General features: G+C 48.0%; 5 protein-coding genes across 5 annotated transcripts; 2 read left to right on the top strand and 3 right to left on the bottom strand.

Annotated features, from left to right (window-relative positions):
• Nucleotides 1-4,512: 4,512 nt before the first annotated feature.
• On the bottom strand, nucleotides 4,513-5,842 carry BKA55DRAFT_552566 (uncharacterized protein). The gene has a single exon (XM_046191446.1). The coding sequence runs from the start codon at nucleotides 5,432-5,434 to the stop codon at nucleotides 4,715-4,717; it is 720 nt and encodes a 239-aa protein (XP_046057505.1). The 5' UTR covers nucleotides 5,435-5,842; the 3' UTR covers nucleotides 4,513-4,714.
• BKA55DRAFT_552567 (P-loop containing nucleoside triphosphate hydrolase protein) lies at nucleotides 5,831-7,787 on the bottom strand. Its single transcript, XM_046191447.1, has 2 exons — nucleotides 7,172-7,787; nucleotides 5,831-7,117 (listed from the first exon to the last, which is right to left on the bottom strand). Exons 1-2 carry the CDS (start codon nucleotides 7,404-7,406, stop codon nucleotides 6,183-6,185), a joined length of 1,170 nt encoding a protein of 389 aa, XP_046057506.1. The 5' UTR covers nucleotides 7,407-7,787; the 3' UTR covers nucleotides 5,831-6,182.
• A 1,382-nt stretch (nucleotides 7,788-9,169) lies between these two features.
• BKA55DRAFT_683795 (Sodium/calcium exchanger protein-domain-containing protein) lies at nucleotides 9,170-12,619 on the top strand (the record flags this gene model as incomplete). Its single annotated transcript, XM_046198547.1, has 3 exons — nucleotides 9,170-9,356; nucleotides 9,413-12,141; nucleotides 12,191-12,619. The coding sequence occupies 3 exons, from the start codon at nucleotides 9,170-9,172 to the stop codon at nucleotides 12,617-12,619; spliced, it is 3,345 nt and encodes a 1,114-aa protein (XP_046057507.1).
• A 463-nt stretch (nucleotides 12,620-13,082) lies between these two features.
• BKA55DRAFT_497007 (pectin lyase fold/virulence factor) lies at nucleotides 13,083-14,210 on the bottom strand (the record flags this gene model as incomplete). Its single annotated transcript, XM_046186422.1, has 1 exon — nucleotides 13,083-14,210. The coding sequence occupies one exon, from the start codon at nucleotides 14,208-14,210 to the stop codon at nucleotides 13,083-13,085; it is 1,128 nt and encodes a 375-aa protein (XP_046057508.1).
• Nucleotides 14,211-15,871: 1,661 nt separating this feature from the next.
• On the top strand, nucleotides 15,872-17,382 carry BKA55DRAFT_701233 (uncharacterized protein; the record flags this gene model as incomplete). The annotated part of the gene is made up of 4 exons (XM_046200592.1): nucleotides 15,872-15,902; nucleotides 15,939-15,979; nucleotides 16,013-17,148; nucleotides 17,337-17,382. 4 exons carry the CDS (start codon nucleotides 15,872-15,874, stop codon nucleotides 17,380-17,382), a joined length of 1,254 nt encoding a protein of 417 aa, XP_046057509.1.
• Nucleotides 17,383-17,892: the final 510 nt, after the last annotated feature.

Below are 17,892 nucleotides of genomic sequence, written 5' to 3' on the forward strand. Positions count from 1 at the left end.
CACTTCCAAAGGGTATCTTTTCTCCTGTGTCATTCTCTGCTGAACCGACGATCTCATAGTGGCATGGTTCGACTAGAAATGTGTGGGTGGTGCAAAGGGAACCAACCAGTTGAACAGATAGAAGCAGTTCTGGATAATACTGCAGAAACAGCTCCCGGTGAGAACGGTCGTTGGGGCTAGGGGTGGTCGCGTGTAGTAAAGATCATCCAAGCGAATGGACGCTTGCTCTGCAGAGGGGGGGAGGGACACCGGTCCGGAGTTGTGTTATGTGTGTGTGTGTGGTTTTTTGTTTCTGGTTACTGTTCGGTTTAGTCGTGCAGTGCAGGTGGGCAACAGGACCCTTGAAGATCATTGAATTCGCAATCGTACGCTTGTCTTTACCTATTGAGATGTTTAGTTGATCTTTTGATGGTTTCTGGCGGTGGAGGTTGAGGAGAGTTCGTACAACCCAGCCAATAATTCAGGGCAATGAGGTTCAATATAGCTTCAGGTAATAAACTTTGATAGGTGTAGTATAACTGATTCAACTATCAAAACTCTTTCGTCAACAAAGTAGTAACTGCAGGTACTAGCCTGACTGGCCTGATAGAATAGATATTATTGAAGCTTATTACGCAGCTTCAACGACTATCTCTCTCCCTCGCATTCTTACAACTCAGCACTATAATAAAGTTCAATCGAACATGCAGATTCCATCATCTCTTTCCGCTGTCCCACGATGATCCAGATCATCTTCACACTTTCATCCCCCTCTCTCGAATCTGTCACCGTCTCTCGAGTCTTCCCCTGATCATATCGTCATTGCAGTGTCAAGGGTCCCCACCTGGAAAGAAATAATGGAACGGGCATGGGATGGGGCGTGTGTGCATCTGTTTGTCTGGCTTGAACCAACCAGAAATCCGCGTGGCGCCGTCGTCAACGTCACTGGTCCGCATCGGCTTTTTTGCTTCTTTTTCTATTGTATTGATTATCTCCGCCTTTTCGTTCTCTGCCCATTCTGACATCGCTGGAAACGGTCGATAGAGTCTAGAACGAATCGTATTGCGAATCACGGTTTTGTTTTGTGCCTTCAGCTTTTGGATAATGCGTAGTCAGATCTCGCGTCAACGGTTGTAAAGTCTGATGCCGAGTCTCGACCAGGTCTGTACGAAATTAAATCCTGCGGCATGACGTCATTGATGATACGTACAGCAACATCCCATTTACGCTCACCGTTTTTAATACTGTAACGTCTTGATAACCCGCTCAATAACGGAGTTTCAGCTGAAAAGCCATCCGCCCAAAAGCTGAATCGGAACCATGCCGTATCCCGGCTTCGGCTAATGTCAAAAAACGGCTGCTCCTCCGCTAGCGATTTGATCTTGGGTCTATTATGATTTTGTTTCAAGGCTGTCTGGCTCATGCTGCTCCCTTGTTGCGAGATGATTTCAGGGACCACTTCTTGGACTAAGGTAAGCTTCAGACAAATATCAGAAACGTAATGCTCAATTATAAGCAGGGTTGGGCTTATGCGAGGATTGTCTGATACATGTCAGTCCGACGCCCTTGTCCGAGTCGCGGACGAAACTATCCAGCTTTTCGGTATTCCATATTCCACCGGCCGAAGCTTAACAAGCCTCGATTATCAACCAAGCCCTGCGAGAATACAGTAGCTGCCGTTTCACTACGGTTCCCTTACGGTTCCTGATTAGGCCATCTAACTGACGCTAAGAGCACACCCTTGCAGACGGAAGCCTCAGGCATGTTTCTCACCGTCACGTCTTTGGTTCATCCACATCGAAGGGCCTGGACCCTGAGATCATCCCCTCCATAACGGATAGATTATCAAATCAACACTTCAACTAGGGTTGCACGCGAGTAGAGAAACTCATCAGCGGCGCTTGCGATTATTCTAACAAAGACCCAACAGCATGGCCTCAAATCTGAAAGACCAAGGCGAAAACAATCTCACTCAAGTCTTTGCGGACAAATGCTCAAAGTGGAACTGTTCGAGTAGGAATCGAAACTTTAATCGCTTACCGCTAGTTGTTCAGAGAAACATGCGTTGATTTCCAACTTCAGCCAAGGCTGGTGCCAACGAGACGTCGCCTTATAGTACTAGCCTCATCGAAGCAAGGCGGTCCCTTGAATTTCTGGCTTTTAGCATCTTGAGCGGGAGGGGCACGAGACTGACAACAAACTGTTGTTTTAGCCAGGAGTGCCTGATAGACTAGATTATCCCACTTTGACAGTTTGCCATGTTGAACAAACCCGCAGAACCGTTCCCACGGAAAATGGGCACCCAAAGATCCACTGAGTCTGACTGAGTCCCGAACGCCTTGTACGCCTTGCGCAATAGAGGTCTATGCTACCTCAGTGACGTATGATGGACCGTTCTCGATGCTCAGGCTGTGCTTCAGCTGAGCAACAACGCATGAGCCAGTGTGTTCTAGACACTGGGTATGACATCGTCGACTTGAGATGAGCCTCGTTCTTATGGAAATTGTCATTGTCGATAATCAGTTGTGGTTCTGTCCATACATAACATCCCTGTCGTCGATGCATCCAGACATGTCGATCATGCAAGACGTTGTTGACACGAGGCAGTTCGGTTTCTAAATAAGGCAGGAAGAATAAATGCAGTTTTAATTGATTACATGGCCTATTTGGTAGCCACTCGGGTGGGATGTGGGAGTTGAGGGTTCTCTATTCCGACTGGTCGTATAACCTCGAGATGGGTGGTACCCTGACCTTAGTCTTCGTTCTTGAAAATCAGGGAGGACAGAATCACTCCCGATGATATTTTCCTACTGTTGATACTTTTCGTGTGTTTACGAGAGACGTCATGGTGAACTATTGTGAATGATTTGTACCGTTTTGAGTGCTCAGTCCGAGTCCCAGTTGTCCAACATCATTCGTGCCAACGCTATCCCAAAATATCCAATACAGAAACTCTTCCGATACTATGCTACGATTATACATTTGAGCTTGTATGTTTTCGAAGAAGCTAGTCTATATCGCATACTTTGTTCCTGTCCGGTTCAGAACTAATTCGGCCCGTCAGAGTCACTACATCACCGATGACCAACTGACTCGTAACGACCTACTCGACAATCCGTCACAAGCACATCACCAAAAACACCTACAAATCAAGATCACGATTTAAACCAAGCCCTCAATCCCCGATCCTTGTCACCGCCAGAGAATCAACTCATACCAAATGCCCAAACAGTAATCCTCATCTTGATCGCAAAATAAAGCATCGGGCCTCACCGGTAGAGCAATCAGCTGACCAAAGCATCTATCCACATGCGCTGGAAATACCTGTTTTTAATGGAAATACCAAGCTTCTATTGTTGTTCTAGACTCGAGCATGAATCTGTTTAGCGTGACACGCGACTCGAGCTCTTGAAACTCTGGCAGTTGTCGGGGCGCCCGAGCGGCGTCTGATAGAGCTCAAGTGGGACGGAACGACACGTCTTGGTCGTTAGTTTGAACGTTTTGAAGTATGAAAACGCCATGGCTGGTCACTGACATGTAGGGAGACTCAATAGTACAATACAAAGAGGAAATAGTGGTTGGTCTCCATAGAATTCATGTACTTGTATGCCTAACTACGAATATATTTACATAGCTTCAATGAGGACGAGGATCAGGGATCCAAAGCTTGAACTTCAGGATCATAGACTCGCCAGATGAAGCCTAGACTCAACATAATATCTGAAGCCTTCACATTACATCATGCTTTACATACATATAGGTTCTGTCATCCAAATGATCCCATCATTCCTAGCTGAAAGCTGAAGGTCCATGTTTCTGTTATTGGCATTGTGAGGCTGGGTTCTATGAGCGGCGGTTCAAGAATGCTTCATATCCTCTTAGTTGATAGGTCACATCCGATACTGAGCTAGAAAGCTTGCTGACAAGAACTGTTTCCCTCATGAGTCGTCAAAAACAACCATGGAGTATTAAGCTCAAGCCACAAACACCAAAATGGAGATCTGAAACATATCTCCAAAGCTGCCCCTTGCACCATGGCAACTACCTTCCTCCAGCATGACTCTTCAGCCAGGTCTCATCATCTGCTGACTTTTCCAGCTCCCAACCTCACTTTTCCCCAATCGTGCCTTGGCCAAACTAAGACTTACACACGATCCATGTCTCAGATGTCAGCGGACCGATCGCTCCGACGCAAGGGCATGGGACTGCTGGGAAAAAGTCAATCAACCAGCCGATGGTATTCGAGACAATTTGCATGTTGTCTTTGGCTGTTTACCGTATTCACCGCATGCAGTTCCAGGAATCACCGTTTTGTTGATGCAAGGGCGAGCAAAAATTGACTCTCATCCACCAAAAGGAGCAACATGACGGAAATTCTTAGACCATATCATCCTAAGCCTAATAAATTTATCAAAAGTTTAGTAAACTTATCATAATTCGAGACCTAAGAACCCTAAGCTTGGGTCTGGATTCCATAAACTCATCATGAGAATATTCAACTTGATGTGCATTCATATGCCGTGCCTGCCATCGGTCCGTCGCCATCCTCATCGCCATCTTCCACGCTGTCGAACTGGGCAATGATGTCATCAATGTTTAAGTTCTTGTAATGAGCTTTGGAACGGACACCGAGATGCCTCTTTCGTCTTTCTGCGGGCTCAGAATTGTCTGATGAATGTTAGCGCTTAATTTAACTTTGTATCAATGTAGAGGATGCTTACTGAATACTTCGATTTTAGCGATTGCAGATGTGAGATCTTGGACGCCGGTTCCGGGGAGGCACCGCATCGTCAGTCTGATCCCCTTCTTTGACTTTTTCCCCTGCCTCGCCAGCCTCTTTCATGCGCTTCTTCTCGTTCTCTCGCTCTTCGTCGTAGATGGTGTGGTATCCATGTTCGTCCCAATACTTGATGTCCGGCATGGCAGCCTCACAGAACTCATCAAGATAGTCACATTCGCTTGCAGGAATATCATGTTCGAGGATACGTTCGATCTCAGTGATAAACTTGTGGATGGCAGGAGTCGTGGGCATTCGGAATCTTGTTGGCCGATAGGGTTGAGGGGATGCCAGAAAGGCCTGCATTCTTTCATGCAGGTTCAGTCGTGCTTGCTCTGGTGTAAGCGCCTGGTCGTTTGTTTGCCTTCTTTCTCTGTCCTGGACGAGTTGGCTCCGAGTGTCTCTTGTCGGCCTCGAGTAGCGCTTCGATGTCGGCTGCGACGTTCTCATATCGGATGTTCTTGTAAGGCCTGCTCGGCCCGGCATCACCTTTGGATGGCTCGTACATCTTCCAACCTCACCATGTCGGCGACAAAGCAGGTGGCCTACGGCGACGTTGGTTGAATTGAGGGCGATCCGACCGACATGCAGTTCGAGATCTTGGGAAAGGGAGAAGGAAGTCCAAAACTGCTGCATATAATGGCCGCAGCTGTTATCGAAGATGCATAATATATACATATTTCACAACTAAACTTATAAAAGTTAGATAACATTTAGGGTCTATATCCAAAGCTTAGGCTATATTATCATAAGCTCGCCATATGGAGCCCTAAATTCATCATAAGAGCTCACATCAGGCGTAACTAGCATATATAGTAGCAACATAAGTAGCCATGTTACTTCGAATTACGAGTCGACAACTCCTTCTGTCCACAAGTCCTCTGCTTAGATTGATGAATGAAGCCATTACACAGGGCTGCCCGTCAAGCGAATGTAGCCACACCGAGGAGAGACTTGAATGGCTTTGTGTTTTGAAGCAAAATAGGAGAAGCCGATTCAACAGCTCTCGGATTCAAAAGGACAGTAGCCGAGTTCCGAGATACGGTGCAGCGAAATCAAGATCAGACAGACGTCATCAAGTTTTGGTACGTCCCCAAACACCAGCCTCTCAATAGTCACATATAAATCCCGCCAGATATGTAGGTAGATGAAAGCACCCTTGATCAGGCTGTATTTATAGTCGACTATCCTGATGCATACACTTGATACATGCACACAACTTCACGTATTACAGAGAACATACTTGTGTCGCTTGAGATCGTGTTTCCATTATGGTACAATCTTCTATCCTTACAACTCCCCTCCCGCTGTCATGACCCAACCCATCTATGAACGACCAGGTTCTGTTGCGAACCCAGCAGGTTAACCAGCAGCAGAGACGACAAGAATATGGATAAATTAAAGAACGCCCCTTGTTGCAGTTTTCTCACTTCCAAAGCTTGCCGAGAGACACCTCCTTGTCGTCGTGCTTGTTGAGAATCTTTGCCGTGGCAAGCTCAAAGTCTTCTTGTGTGACATGAACTCTTCGCTCTCGGAGAGCGTACATGCCTGCTTCCGTACACACACCCTTCAGCTCAGCACCAGAGCACCCGTTCATCTTTTCCGCGATCTTGGTGAGGTTGATACCACGGGTGAGGTTCATCTTGCGGCTGTGAATGCGGAGAATATCCGCTCGGGCCTCGACGCTGGGCGGGGGGAACTCGATCTTTCGGTCGATACGTCCTGGGCGCAGGAGGGCAGGGTCGAGAATGTCGAGACGGTTGGTGGCCATGATGACCTTGATGTTCTTAGTGGGTTCGAAACCATCGAGCTGGTTCAGCAACTCAAGCATAGTTCGCTGGACTTCTGAGTCTCCTCCTGAAGAACCCTCCACTCGTGAGGAACCAATGCTGTCGATTTCATCCATGAAGATGATGGATGGCGCGTGCTCTCGAGCCATGACGAAGAGTTCTCGCACCATTCGGCTACCCTCACCAATGTACTTCTGGACCAGTTCGGAACCTGACACTCGAATGAATTTACAAGCAGTGTGGTGAGCAACAGCTCGTGCCAGTAGTGTCTTTCCAGTACCAGGGGGGCCGTATAGCAAAACACCTTTGGGTTGTGCAATTCCAAGAGACTCGAAAAGCTCGGGGTGCTTGAGACCAAGTTCGATAACTTCCTTGATCTCTTTGATCTGCTGGTCCAAACCACCAATCATGTCGTATGTGCTGTCGGGAACCTTCTCCACCATCATGAGAGAGACGAGAGGATCGACGGAGGAGGGGAGCATCTTCTCGAGTTTGTAGCTATCGGACAGGAGGGTGACTCGCTTTCCTGGTGTGAGCTTGCCGATATCAACACTATCCGATACGTCGACCACTGAAGAATCGTTAGTATTTAGCATTCTAAGCTAGATGACCTGGGTGAGCATACCATATTTGCCTTCCGGGTGGACTTTGACCAAAATCTTCTTGGTACTCATGACCTTGACGACTTCTCCGACATAGGAACCAGGCTGTTGCAACAGACCCAGCTCTTCCCTCAACAATCGCACGCGGGAGTTGTAGTCATTTCTCTGAGCTTCAAGACGACGAAGCGCGGCTTGTCCCTTAAGGATCTCAAGCTTCATAGCCTCGATCTTGTTGTGGTAGTACTCGTCGAGCGCCATGTTGGCGAAGCTCCCTTGACGTCAGGGAAACGAGCTGATAAATATTGTTCGGGGGGTAGATATATAAGATTTGGCACGAACTGCCAGATTCGCGGGTTCGGGGCGTAGGCGGAGATAGTGATGCGTGTCGGGGATTGGGTGTGTTGCTGATGGTTTGCGATGAGGTTGAAGCTCGATGGCAAGGCTACAGCTTGTCTCGTAATCCTCCAGAGCGAATGAGTGCACGGGCCAACCAGATTGTGGGAGCTGCCCTCGAAGGTCGGCGTTATGTTGTGCCGTCGTCCGGGCGACTACAGGTCTAGGGTAAGTTTTGCAGAAGGTTCGGTTAGAACCACTGTGATGGTATAAGCCGAGAATTATATTTTTTTAGTTCTTCAACAGTGTGACAGATGAAGTTTATGGCCTGTGGCAGCCCAACGTGGTTCCTTTTGCATATCGAGTATCTTTGTGAGATGCAGAGTCTTTCAAGGGCCGTTTCATTGTGTCAAGTTCTCATATGGTCTACAACGTCGTCAAGTGTACAGACTCATGGCTGCCACTCGTAGTGGAACTCCGCCATCCACAGCGCTCTCTGCCGCGTTACCCCCACTGAGACACACTAGACCGCTTAGGTGTTGATGCAAGGCTCATCGAAGCTGACATGACATCGGCTGTTAAGGTATCAAGATATGGTTAGGGAAGAAGATTGATCAGCACCCGGCCAAAGCGGATGAATATTGACTCTTGGCCCATGATCTTCCTCAGAATTCTCAGAAATTCGGACATCTCATCGATTACCTTCGGTACCCCTCTGTTGATCAAGTCAACTGTCGTGCAAAGAGCCGCCTGTCTGCTACCAACCAAGACCCTGGGGATGCATAATGACGTCGAATCATTGGACGAGGTTGAACACGCGCAAGGTGCGATAAGACACACTAAGCTGTTATGGGAAAGGTTGGTTGATCACGAGCTGCGAGCTTGGCTAAGGTGGACCAGGCAAAGGAGCTAGACTAGGGGCTGATTCTGTCGATGTCGATGGTATGGTCTAGCTTGTTTATCGTCTTATGTACATAGCGAGAGTCGATTTGTGAGAGTGATCCATCAATTTTTGAGTTGGATACAGTACTGTATGTAGACTACAGTAAACTTTCTTTGTGTTCAGCTCACGGAACTTGAAAACTCATTCCTTCTTCCCCCGTAAAATAACAGGAGTCAATTGTGAGCCTTCACGATTTATTTGGCACTCTCTGCCTTGATTCCTTCTTTGCGCAGTCTATTGCGCTTTCTTGGAAAGCTCACTGCAGCTTGAGTAACATCATTTTACCAGATACTCACTTGCTTGCTCGGAGACTCTGTCCATCTCTTTTCCCTCATCAGCTCCCTCTCTCTCTCTCTCTCTCTTAACCTTGTCCAGAAAAGAAACAAATTCCAGCTCGTCTCAGTTGTGCTCATCTCAATTTTCAAACCCAACTGAGCACAGTCCTGCCTATCCCGCTGCCCAATCCTTCGTCTCATCGCGATTCTTGGTTGCTTGGGCCGTTTTGATCATCGCGTCGCATCGTCTGTACGACTTTCTCGGCGCTGCATCGTGACATTGGCATGCTCGGCATTCCCTCTTTTTTCTCAAGTATAGAGATAGGTACAGCTTACGTCTGATCGCATTTGTGAGCCTGTGTCTTATTTATTGCCTTCTCTTGTTTGTTCACCTTTTTGCATCAAACAAAAGTTTCTTGTGATAAAATCGCCTATTACTCGACCATTGATTGCAGTACCACTGTTCCACTATGGATCCCTCGAGCCGGGAGAGCTCGTCGACTGGGCATCAACTTGGCGACTCGTCTGGCAATGCATCTCCATCGGATACGCGCCATCCGCTTGCCCAGGCCGAATCTGCCGTTCTTCGCGAAGCAGAGGGCTTGTCAGAAAGCTTCCAGTCCACTGACACTGTGCGGCGGAGACCAGAGGGTTATGGTAGGTTCTATGCCTTTTCTTGGCGAGAGACCGGGGTTAATTTTAAATATTCCTAGGCTCGATAAGCGGTCCAGGTGCTTCAGGCTCAGCTCAACAATCAAAAGAGACATCTCAAGAGCGCAGCTCGGCTCGCGCTACCCAATCTTCGCGTCCTTCGAGAGGCCCCGAGAGAATGCGATCCGTTACTCGACTACGAAAGCCACCAATGCCTCGACGCCCATCTTCGAACACGCCTTATCGCGGCGGTGTTTTCTCAGCCGATGACGATGTACACGAGGTAGAAGCCGATGCCGCCGAGCGTCAACAATCATATCGTCGTAGACCTCAGCTCCCAACCCAACTCTCCCGTGTTCAATCGCGTACGAATGAAGACGATGAAAATGACGACACCAACGACGATAATGACGAATCGACCGAGAGCCCTGCTGAACCACAAGGGGATGAGGAAGAGACTACTCCAGTCGAGGGCCAGGACGACTCAGATGGCGACGTCAGTGAAGCTGAGAGCTTCACCCTCAAAGATAGACAGCAGGCCATCAACCAGACTCACCCCTTCGGTATTCGTGTATGGAAGCCAGCATTGTACAAGAAGGATCGTTCAATTCAGAAGTTTGCACAAGCAGATATTCATTCTGCGCCTGGCGGAAGAGTGAGCAGCTGGCTTCTCGCTTTCAATCTGCTCTGGACCCTTCTATTTGGTTGGTGGTTGGCTTCATTTGCAGCTATTGGCGCCATCGTATGCCTGCTTTTTTCTGCCGCTCCTAGTGGGAGAGAGTATGGAAGAATTCTCTGGGGTCTCGCAGGATATCTGTTTTACCCCTTTGGCAAGTTTGTCCGTCTGGAAAAGGATGAGACCTACATGGATGAGGACCAAGATGAAGGACGCAGCATTTCTGAATACGAGCAATGGCAAAGCGGAGACCTCGAGTACGGCCGATTGTTCTTTGGGCCTGATCGTAATCGTTCAATTGTTGGACGTTCGAGAAGAAGTATCGATTCCGAGCCCAGCGAGACAGAGAGCTTGCTTGGTCGTGGCCGACGCGGTGAAACGGCGGAGCTCCCTCCCCGATTCAAGAGACGACTTTTTGGACGTGGTCAGTGGAATATTGGCCGTGTCATCTTCTTCATCTTCTTCTACTGTCTCATTTCGCCTTTGCTCCTCCTTGTATCCGGCATCTGTTGGTTCTTGGTTTTCTGGATCCCCATGGGCAAGGCCACATTCTTGCTGTTTGACCACCTTCGACGACACCCTCTGGCTTTATCCTTCGAGACCGATATTAGATATATCCGTGAAGATGATGGCCCGAGCTCGTCGGTTCTCCTTTGCACATACCGTGCTGTAGGAACACGATATTGGAAGTATACTGTCGACGGTACCAATATCTTCCTTATCAACCTCATGGTCGTCGTCGTCTTTGTTATCGCCGATTGGGTTGTGCTTGAGGGTATCTTCCATGTTGAAGGATTCATTACATCTCCCGCCTTCCTCTTCTGTGCTGGACTTCTGTCTATCATCCCTCTGGCTTACTTCATCGGACAAGCTGTTGCATCTATCTCAGCTCAATCTTCGATGGGCGTGGGTGCCGCCATCAACGCTTTCTTCGCAACTGTTGTCGAAGTGTTCCTCTACTGTGTTGCTCTGACTCAAGGTAAGGGACAGCTCGTCGAGGGAAGTATCGTGGGAAGTATTTTCGCAGGTATCCTGTTCTTGCCAGGTATTTCCATGTGCTTCGGTGCTATCAAGCGAAAGACGCAGCGCTTCAACGCCAGGTCTGCGGGTGTGACTTCGACAATGCTGCTGTTCGCTATTGTTGGCGCCTTTGGCCCTACTTTGTTTTATCAGATTTACGGAACCCACGAGCTCAACTGCATGGACTGCGAGGACTATAACACCGGCGAAAACAGAGACTGTCGCCGCTGCTACTTCAGCCAAGCTCCTTCACTTAGTGACAGGTTCTACTTGGAGGCTGTTCGTCCTTACTGTTACATGGCAGCGGCTATGTTGTTCTTCTCATACTTGATTGGTCTATGGTTCACTCTCCGAACTCACGCTGCTGTCATCTGGAACGCCGAGGTTGAAGAGAAGCGACATGAAGAGCACATGCATTCATCCAGTCTCCGAACTTCTCAAGTTCACAGTCATCCTCAAACTCATTCTCAAAATACCGCCGAGACCAGCAGTGCTGATGTTCGCGATACTCAGCTTTACAAGCGTATTCTGGGCCAGTCTCTTAAGCAGTCTGGTTACACAGAAGACCTTTCTCGCCAGAGCTCTACAACCGGGCAGACTGCCCCTGCCAATGGCTCGGCTTCAACTCCCCATGTTGTGCCTCCTAAATCCAGCGGTGGTGAGCAGTCTCGCTCTGCTCTTCATGTTCCTGGTCTCAGCGATGCCGATAACAAGATCCTCCAACGTGAGGTGACTGAAATTGCTGCCGCGGCTGCGACAATTGCATCGCGCGAACGCATGTCGCGAAAGCCATCCACTGTACCCACGACTCATGCTACGAGCGCTCGTCCTTCAGCGAGCCGTCAGCACACCCACACGCATGCCGAGACCGAAGGCCCTGCTACCGAAGCCCACCAAGCACATGGCGGTCATGATGCGCCCAACTGGAGTCGTGCCAAGAGTTCCATCATCCTTCTCGGAGCAACTGTTTTGTATGCAATTATCGCTGAAATTCTGGTTGATACTGTGGATGTTGTTTTGGAAAGCTTCTCGATTGACCAAAAGTTCCTCGGCATCACCTTGTTCGCCCTTGTTCCCAACACTACTGAGTTTTTGGTAAGAAGCTTTGTCCCCTATTTGACTGATAATTGCTAACCAACCCTAGAACGCCATCTCCTTCGCTATGAACGGAAACATTGCACTGTCCATGGAGATTGGTTCGGCTTACGCTCTGCAAGTGTGTCTGCTCCAGATCCCTGCGCTCGTCTTCTACTCGGCCTTCTGGCCAGGTGTCCCTGAGGGTGGTGACCCAGCGCTGTATACTTTCTCGCTTCTCTTCCCCCAGTGGGATCTTGTCACAGTCATTCTTTGCGTGTTCTTGCTGAGCTACATGTACGGTGAAGGAAAGAGTAACTACTTCAAGGGCAGCATCCTTATGTTGACCTACCTGGTTGTTGTCATTGGCTATTATTTCAGTGGATATACGGATGATGCTATGGGCATGGAGCGATTCGATGTCATGGGAGCTGATGGTAAATACCAGAGCTACAAGACGATTGGTAGATCGACAAGGGGCATGGCATTTCCAGCATGAGTTGCTGGTTGATGAGAAAGGGGTTGAGTAGTCGTTTGAGGAGAATGTGCATTTACATGGACTGTTAATACTGGACGAACATACGGTAGTCATCATACATTGTACATTCGATGAGCCCTTGCTTCGAGGGTCTGCATTGTTTGGTGTTTACATGTTCAATAAGGTTAATTGTTTTTGGTGGGCCATTGAGTTATGAGCATTGGGAATGCGATGGATTTCATTATGGACTGGTCATTGTAAGGTGTTAATTATTGAAGTTAGTCTTTTCTCACCATTGTCATGTTGTCGCAACAGCTTTCAGCTCAGGGGTGACAACGTGATTAAGTCAAGATATGTTACTGATATTGACAAAGGCCTATTATGTATGGCCAGTAAGATATGTAAAGGATACTATGTACAAAGAAGTGACATGCTGCCAGATGTGATATTATATTAACCCCTCATCTCAAACAAGGTGTTTGGTTTAGGCCATGCCGAAGCCAGCCGAGGTCATGACGCTCTTGGCGCTGTTGTAGTCAGAAGCACTAGCAATGGTCTTGCCCTTGAAGTTGTTAAGGAAGCCAGTGTTGGTGCCACCAAGAGTACCAGAGCTGCCGAAGCCGTTGAGCTGACAGTTGCGGCCAAGAGCAGCAGCACAAGGAGAACCAGAGGTGGGAACACCGAAGAGCTGGCCCTGGTAACCCTTGGAGTCGACAGGGAACTTGACGTTCTGGAAGATGTTACCCTCAGCGAGAACAGAGCCAGAGTCGATCTCGAAAGCGTGGTCAGGGACATCGTGGAAGAAGTTGTTGACAGCGTGGAGGAGAGTGTTGCCGGAGACCTTGGGACCACGGCCGGAAACTCGGTAGACGTAGTTGTTCTTGAAGGTGACGAGATCGTTGGAGCCGGCAAAGTAGAGTCCCCAGTAGTGGTAGTTGTTGCAGCTAGCAGACCAGCTGGTGGTACCGTCGATCTTGCTGTTGGAGATAGTGACACGGTTGCAGGCGTTGTTGCCGAGGACAATGTGCTGACGACCGATGAGAGAAGTAGTAACATGGTCGATCCAGACGTTGTCAGTGTTGTCGAGGGTAATAGCATCACCACCCCAGACATATTGAGGGTTAAGCTCAGTGATGTGAACGTTCTGGATGATGACGTTCTTGGAACCAACGATACGGAGTCCCTTACCACGGATGACACCCTTGGAGCCAACGCCGATCAGGGATTTGTTGGAGCCAACCTTGATACCCAGAATACCGGCCTTGTCATATTTGACGTTAACCTTGGGAGCGTTGGGCTGGTAGTTGCCGCACCAGTTGTTCTGGTTAATGGCAGTTTGGCACTTGGATCCAGTTCCCCAGGGGGCACAACCAGTCTCGCTGGCGGTACCCTCAGTGCCGATGAAGTTGATGGTGCGGTCGAGGTAGATGACACGGGGGGATGAGTCTCCGAGGTAAGAGACGAGCTCAGCGGCGCTCTTGGGGTAAACGGCTGCAGCACTGCCTCCTCCAGTGGTGGAGGAACCGAAACCCTCGGCGCGGGTGGGAAGAGCGCCGAGGGCTGAGGGTAGAGCAGCGGCGACCGCGAAGAGGGTCTTGAATAGAGAAGGCATTGTTGATATGATAGGGAGTGACAGTGGCAGTATGTATGTGTAAGTGAAGAAACCAGAGACCCAGCTACTGGCTATATAAGAAAGAATGAAGGAAGGAATACTGAGAGACAAAGTCAGAGAGTGGGTGAGATATCGTGAAGTTCATATACTATCTCAGTCCATCGTGTAAGCTAACCTGATCCTCCACCCTATGGAGTCTTGATAATTGCAAGGTATCATACTAGCATCGGACAAACCCCCTTGGCAGACGGGAATTCGGCGAAGTTGGCGATTGATTACAGCCTTACTTTGGGGTGTAATGCTTCATCGAGCCACGGACCCTCCCGGCTCATGTTGCCCTATTCGGAAGCGGTCCGGGATATGATTCGTGGGAATTCCGTAGATGTTTCGGCGCGGTGGGTTATCTGTAGAGCCCACGCCCCCCCTATCCAATGTTAATATCTTAGTGTCAGAGTGCTGTTCTTGGTGGACTTTTAATTTTAAAGAGTTAAATGGATATAATCAAGATGGGATGATTCTGAAATGGTGATTCCGCGCATTTGGAGTGGAGTGCTTCGGTAGATGGGCGCCCGGATCCGATGCGGTGGTTCGGCCGGCTAAAGGGGAGCTCAAGATGGAATGTCCTTCATTTACGGTATGCATCTGCCAAGGGTTTTGATATGTCTGATTAGTTGCAACGTTAACTCCATTAATATCCGTCATGTCACTATCCGGAAGTATTCTAGAACATAGATTTAGCCTCTTTGTGACAGGTACTCTAAACAAATAGTCTAACAGCTATCTATCAATAGTTTAATTTTAGGGTGACATATCGTGCCTAACCATTCCATTTTCTTCAGTCCTCCGATTAACTAGCTGCTGATAAACAAAAAAAGTCCAGTGTTTTCAGCTCGGGCTTCTGGTGAGGTTTTGTTTGACAATCAGGTGGAAAAGGGAGGGGCGGTACTAGGCCTACGTGGTGATGGGGCTGTTCAAGCGGCTTATAGCTTCGTTCTTAGCTCCGTAGGCTCTTGAATCGTGAGTGTGTTTCATGTTGATCGTTTTCTTTATCTAAGCTCTGGTGTTTTAGCCATTTGACTGAACACAATATTGTCTTTGGCTAATTACCTTGTTCCACCGGGACTCTCTTCGATTCATAGTAATGTAGTCTGTATTCAACCTATGCAGCATTAGAGATCGGTTTCTCGGTCATTAGGGTAGCATTTACATCTTGAAGAATAATAGTAGGTAGCAGGAAGAGCACATATGTCAATTAACTGTTGCGTTGATGTGTCTTTCGGTTTGTGTTGTGGCTTGAAAGTCCCTGAACCCCTTTGCCTTGTGAACCCGTAGTCGTTGTTCTATGAATATCTGCACTATAAAGGGAGCCCAGGGGTTGTTCATCGAAGTCTATGATTCTTAGATGCGCTTTGTCTAGATAAGCGTTCTTTCAGAATATTCCTATTCTAAGATTAATGAAGTCTGTGTATGTTATATCTAGAATGTCAGACTACGTACATCAAGACATAGGTATATAGTCTTGAACCTGAAGCGAATATGATCAATCACAACTTACAGCTCACAACAACAACAGCTCGCAACAACTATACTCAATTTAACCCAATCCGAACTTTCAACAACATCACCCTGACAACAAGAACATATCATCAACACTAAACAAGATGAACAACCGCCAACAGACTACTCTACTCAGTCTTCCATCCGAACTTCTACTGCAGATCATCGAAGATGAATCTCTGCAATGGGAGGACCATTGGAACCTTCGTCTTGTATCGTCTCGCCTATTCCACCTTGCTTGCAAGCCCATGTACCAGGGAGGAGACTATCGCGTCTTTCGAATGGCTTGCTTTCGTGGCGATCTCGATGCACTAGCTATTTGCGCGCAGCATAACGCCGTGCCGACCAACGTTTCATGGACAGAGCTGCGTGTAGGCCACTTGAAGCTCTATGATGGACCCAAAGAGCCTTTGCTCTTAATCGATGGGAACGAAGACGTGTACGAGGTGTGTGGTTTCTATTCCTCCATCCAAGGACCTTTCGGACCTGGCGACATTCTGTCACTTGGATTCTCTGAAGGCAAATTCTCTACAGACAGATTCATCGAGGCATGGCAACAGTTGTCGGACAGTGGATACCAACTACACACCTTTATGGAAATAAATAATGGTAGCATGCCGTTTCCTTGCTCCTCACATCTTCTGCTGGCAATGTTTCCGACTGCTATTGACAGAGCCCATCATCAGAGTATCTGCGACGTTATCAATTTCCTCTTCGATAAGGGCCTGAGAGTTCCTTACCCAAAAGTCAGGGCTTGGAATAAAGGACAGCGGCAAGGCTATTATAATATCGAAAGAAGAAATAAGCCAAATATACTACAAGCATTGCCGCAGCCCACCTGCCCGCCTTCCATTCTCCAGCTCTTCCTGAAACAAGTCAACGACGAAGGTCTCACTTTCAATTGGACGCGTTCGCAATTGTATCACGAGACTGGTTTGGAAGAATTTTCGGATTTTGTCGCGATTGTATTTGATGACATCTTCGCCCCCTGGACATACAAAGCAGAGGGGGCCTGCAGCATGGGAGACGATCTCGAGGCGAAGATTGGCTTATTGACTGAGTATCGGGACACTAATGCTTTTGAGTTGTATATGCTTCGGGACATTCTCGGGGCTTTGCGGAAAATTGAGGCCAGAAAGGAAAGCCAAGGTGGTCTTGATTTCGAACGCGATGGAGTGTGGTGCTGGTATCAGCTATGCATGGCAGTCAGCTATATCGCGGATGAGGATGTTCGACGACGAACAGTCGACCTCCAATTTTCAAGCCCAGAAGACTCACAGATGATCCAGCCCTATCTCAGACCATCGTGGTACGCTCCGGACTGTTTGGCATGGGCGAGGAGAGTGGAGCTCATTATAAGAGCTGCTATGTCTGGGCAAGAGTTCACTGAGCCACAATACGAGGATCTGACTCAACGGAAATGGGCTGAAATGCCTCTGCATGCTTGGGATATTATCACCACCGGCAGTGGTGCCCTAATGGGGAGTGCTGATAGATCTGAGAAAGGTGGTAGATCGAAAACCAGCCCCTGCTTAGTACTATCTACCAACCATCTACTATTACTCCCAGCAGCAGTGAGTACCTGGAAGCCGCATCGCTTGTTTTGATAGAATAGCCTAGATTAAACCCAAAAGAAAACCATTATTTTCAGAAAGCCCTCAAGCTGCCTACAACATGTCAGAAGACTTGGCACTCTGAATTAAGGTACGAAAATAAGTAGTCAAAGAGCTTAGCCTGTGAGTGTACTGTTTGTATATTGCACAGTAACATATAGTCCTTGCCCCGTAAATATTGCGTGTGCAGAGGCCGAATCGACTGAGATACAGGTATATATTGAACGTTCAGAAAGTAACATCAGTGATTTTCATACAATATAAAGACAAAACTCTCACATATTGTGAGCCAAATGGTCTTGTTCATAGTCAAATTCAATAACCTTTCGAGGCCTTTATCCAGAAGTCTTCTTCTTATTACTTTCAATAGATGTTCTGCAGAAATGAAAAAAACGGACCAAGGAGCTTGAGATATGAGTATATATTGAGAGTTGTGGACTGTTATCTCAAGCAATAGTAACTTGCGGAACCTCTACCCGGGGCAACATCTTTGAGAAATCAACATCAACTCT

The sequence above is a fragment of the Fusarium redolens genome (assembly GCF_020744475.1).
Source record: "Fusarium redolens strain MPI-CAGE-AT-0023 chromosome Unknown BKA55scaffold_1, whole genome shotgun sequence".
Lineage (NCBI taxonomy): Eukaryota > Fungi > Ascomycota > Sordariomycetes > Hypocreales > Nectriaceae > Fusarium > Fusarium redolens.

Excerpts from the sequence above, each read along its gene's own strand:
- BKA55DRAFT_552567 (XM_046191447.1), bottom strand. The coding sequence starts at position 7,406 with ATGGCGCTCGACGAGTACTACCACAACAAGATCGAGGCTATGAAGCTT. Across the intron at positions 7,118-7,171 it reads CCACCCGGAAGGCAAATATG|TGGTCGACGTATCGGATAGT; the intron begins GTATGCTCACCC and ends ACGATTCTTCAG.
- BKA55DRAFT_552566 (XM_046191446.1), bottom strand. The coding sequence starts at position 5,434 with ATGTATATATTATGCATCTTCGATAACAGCTGCGGCCATTATATGCAG.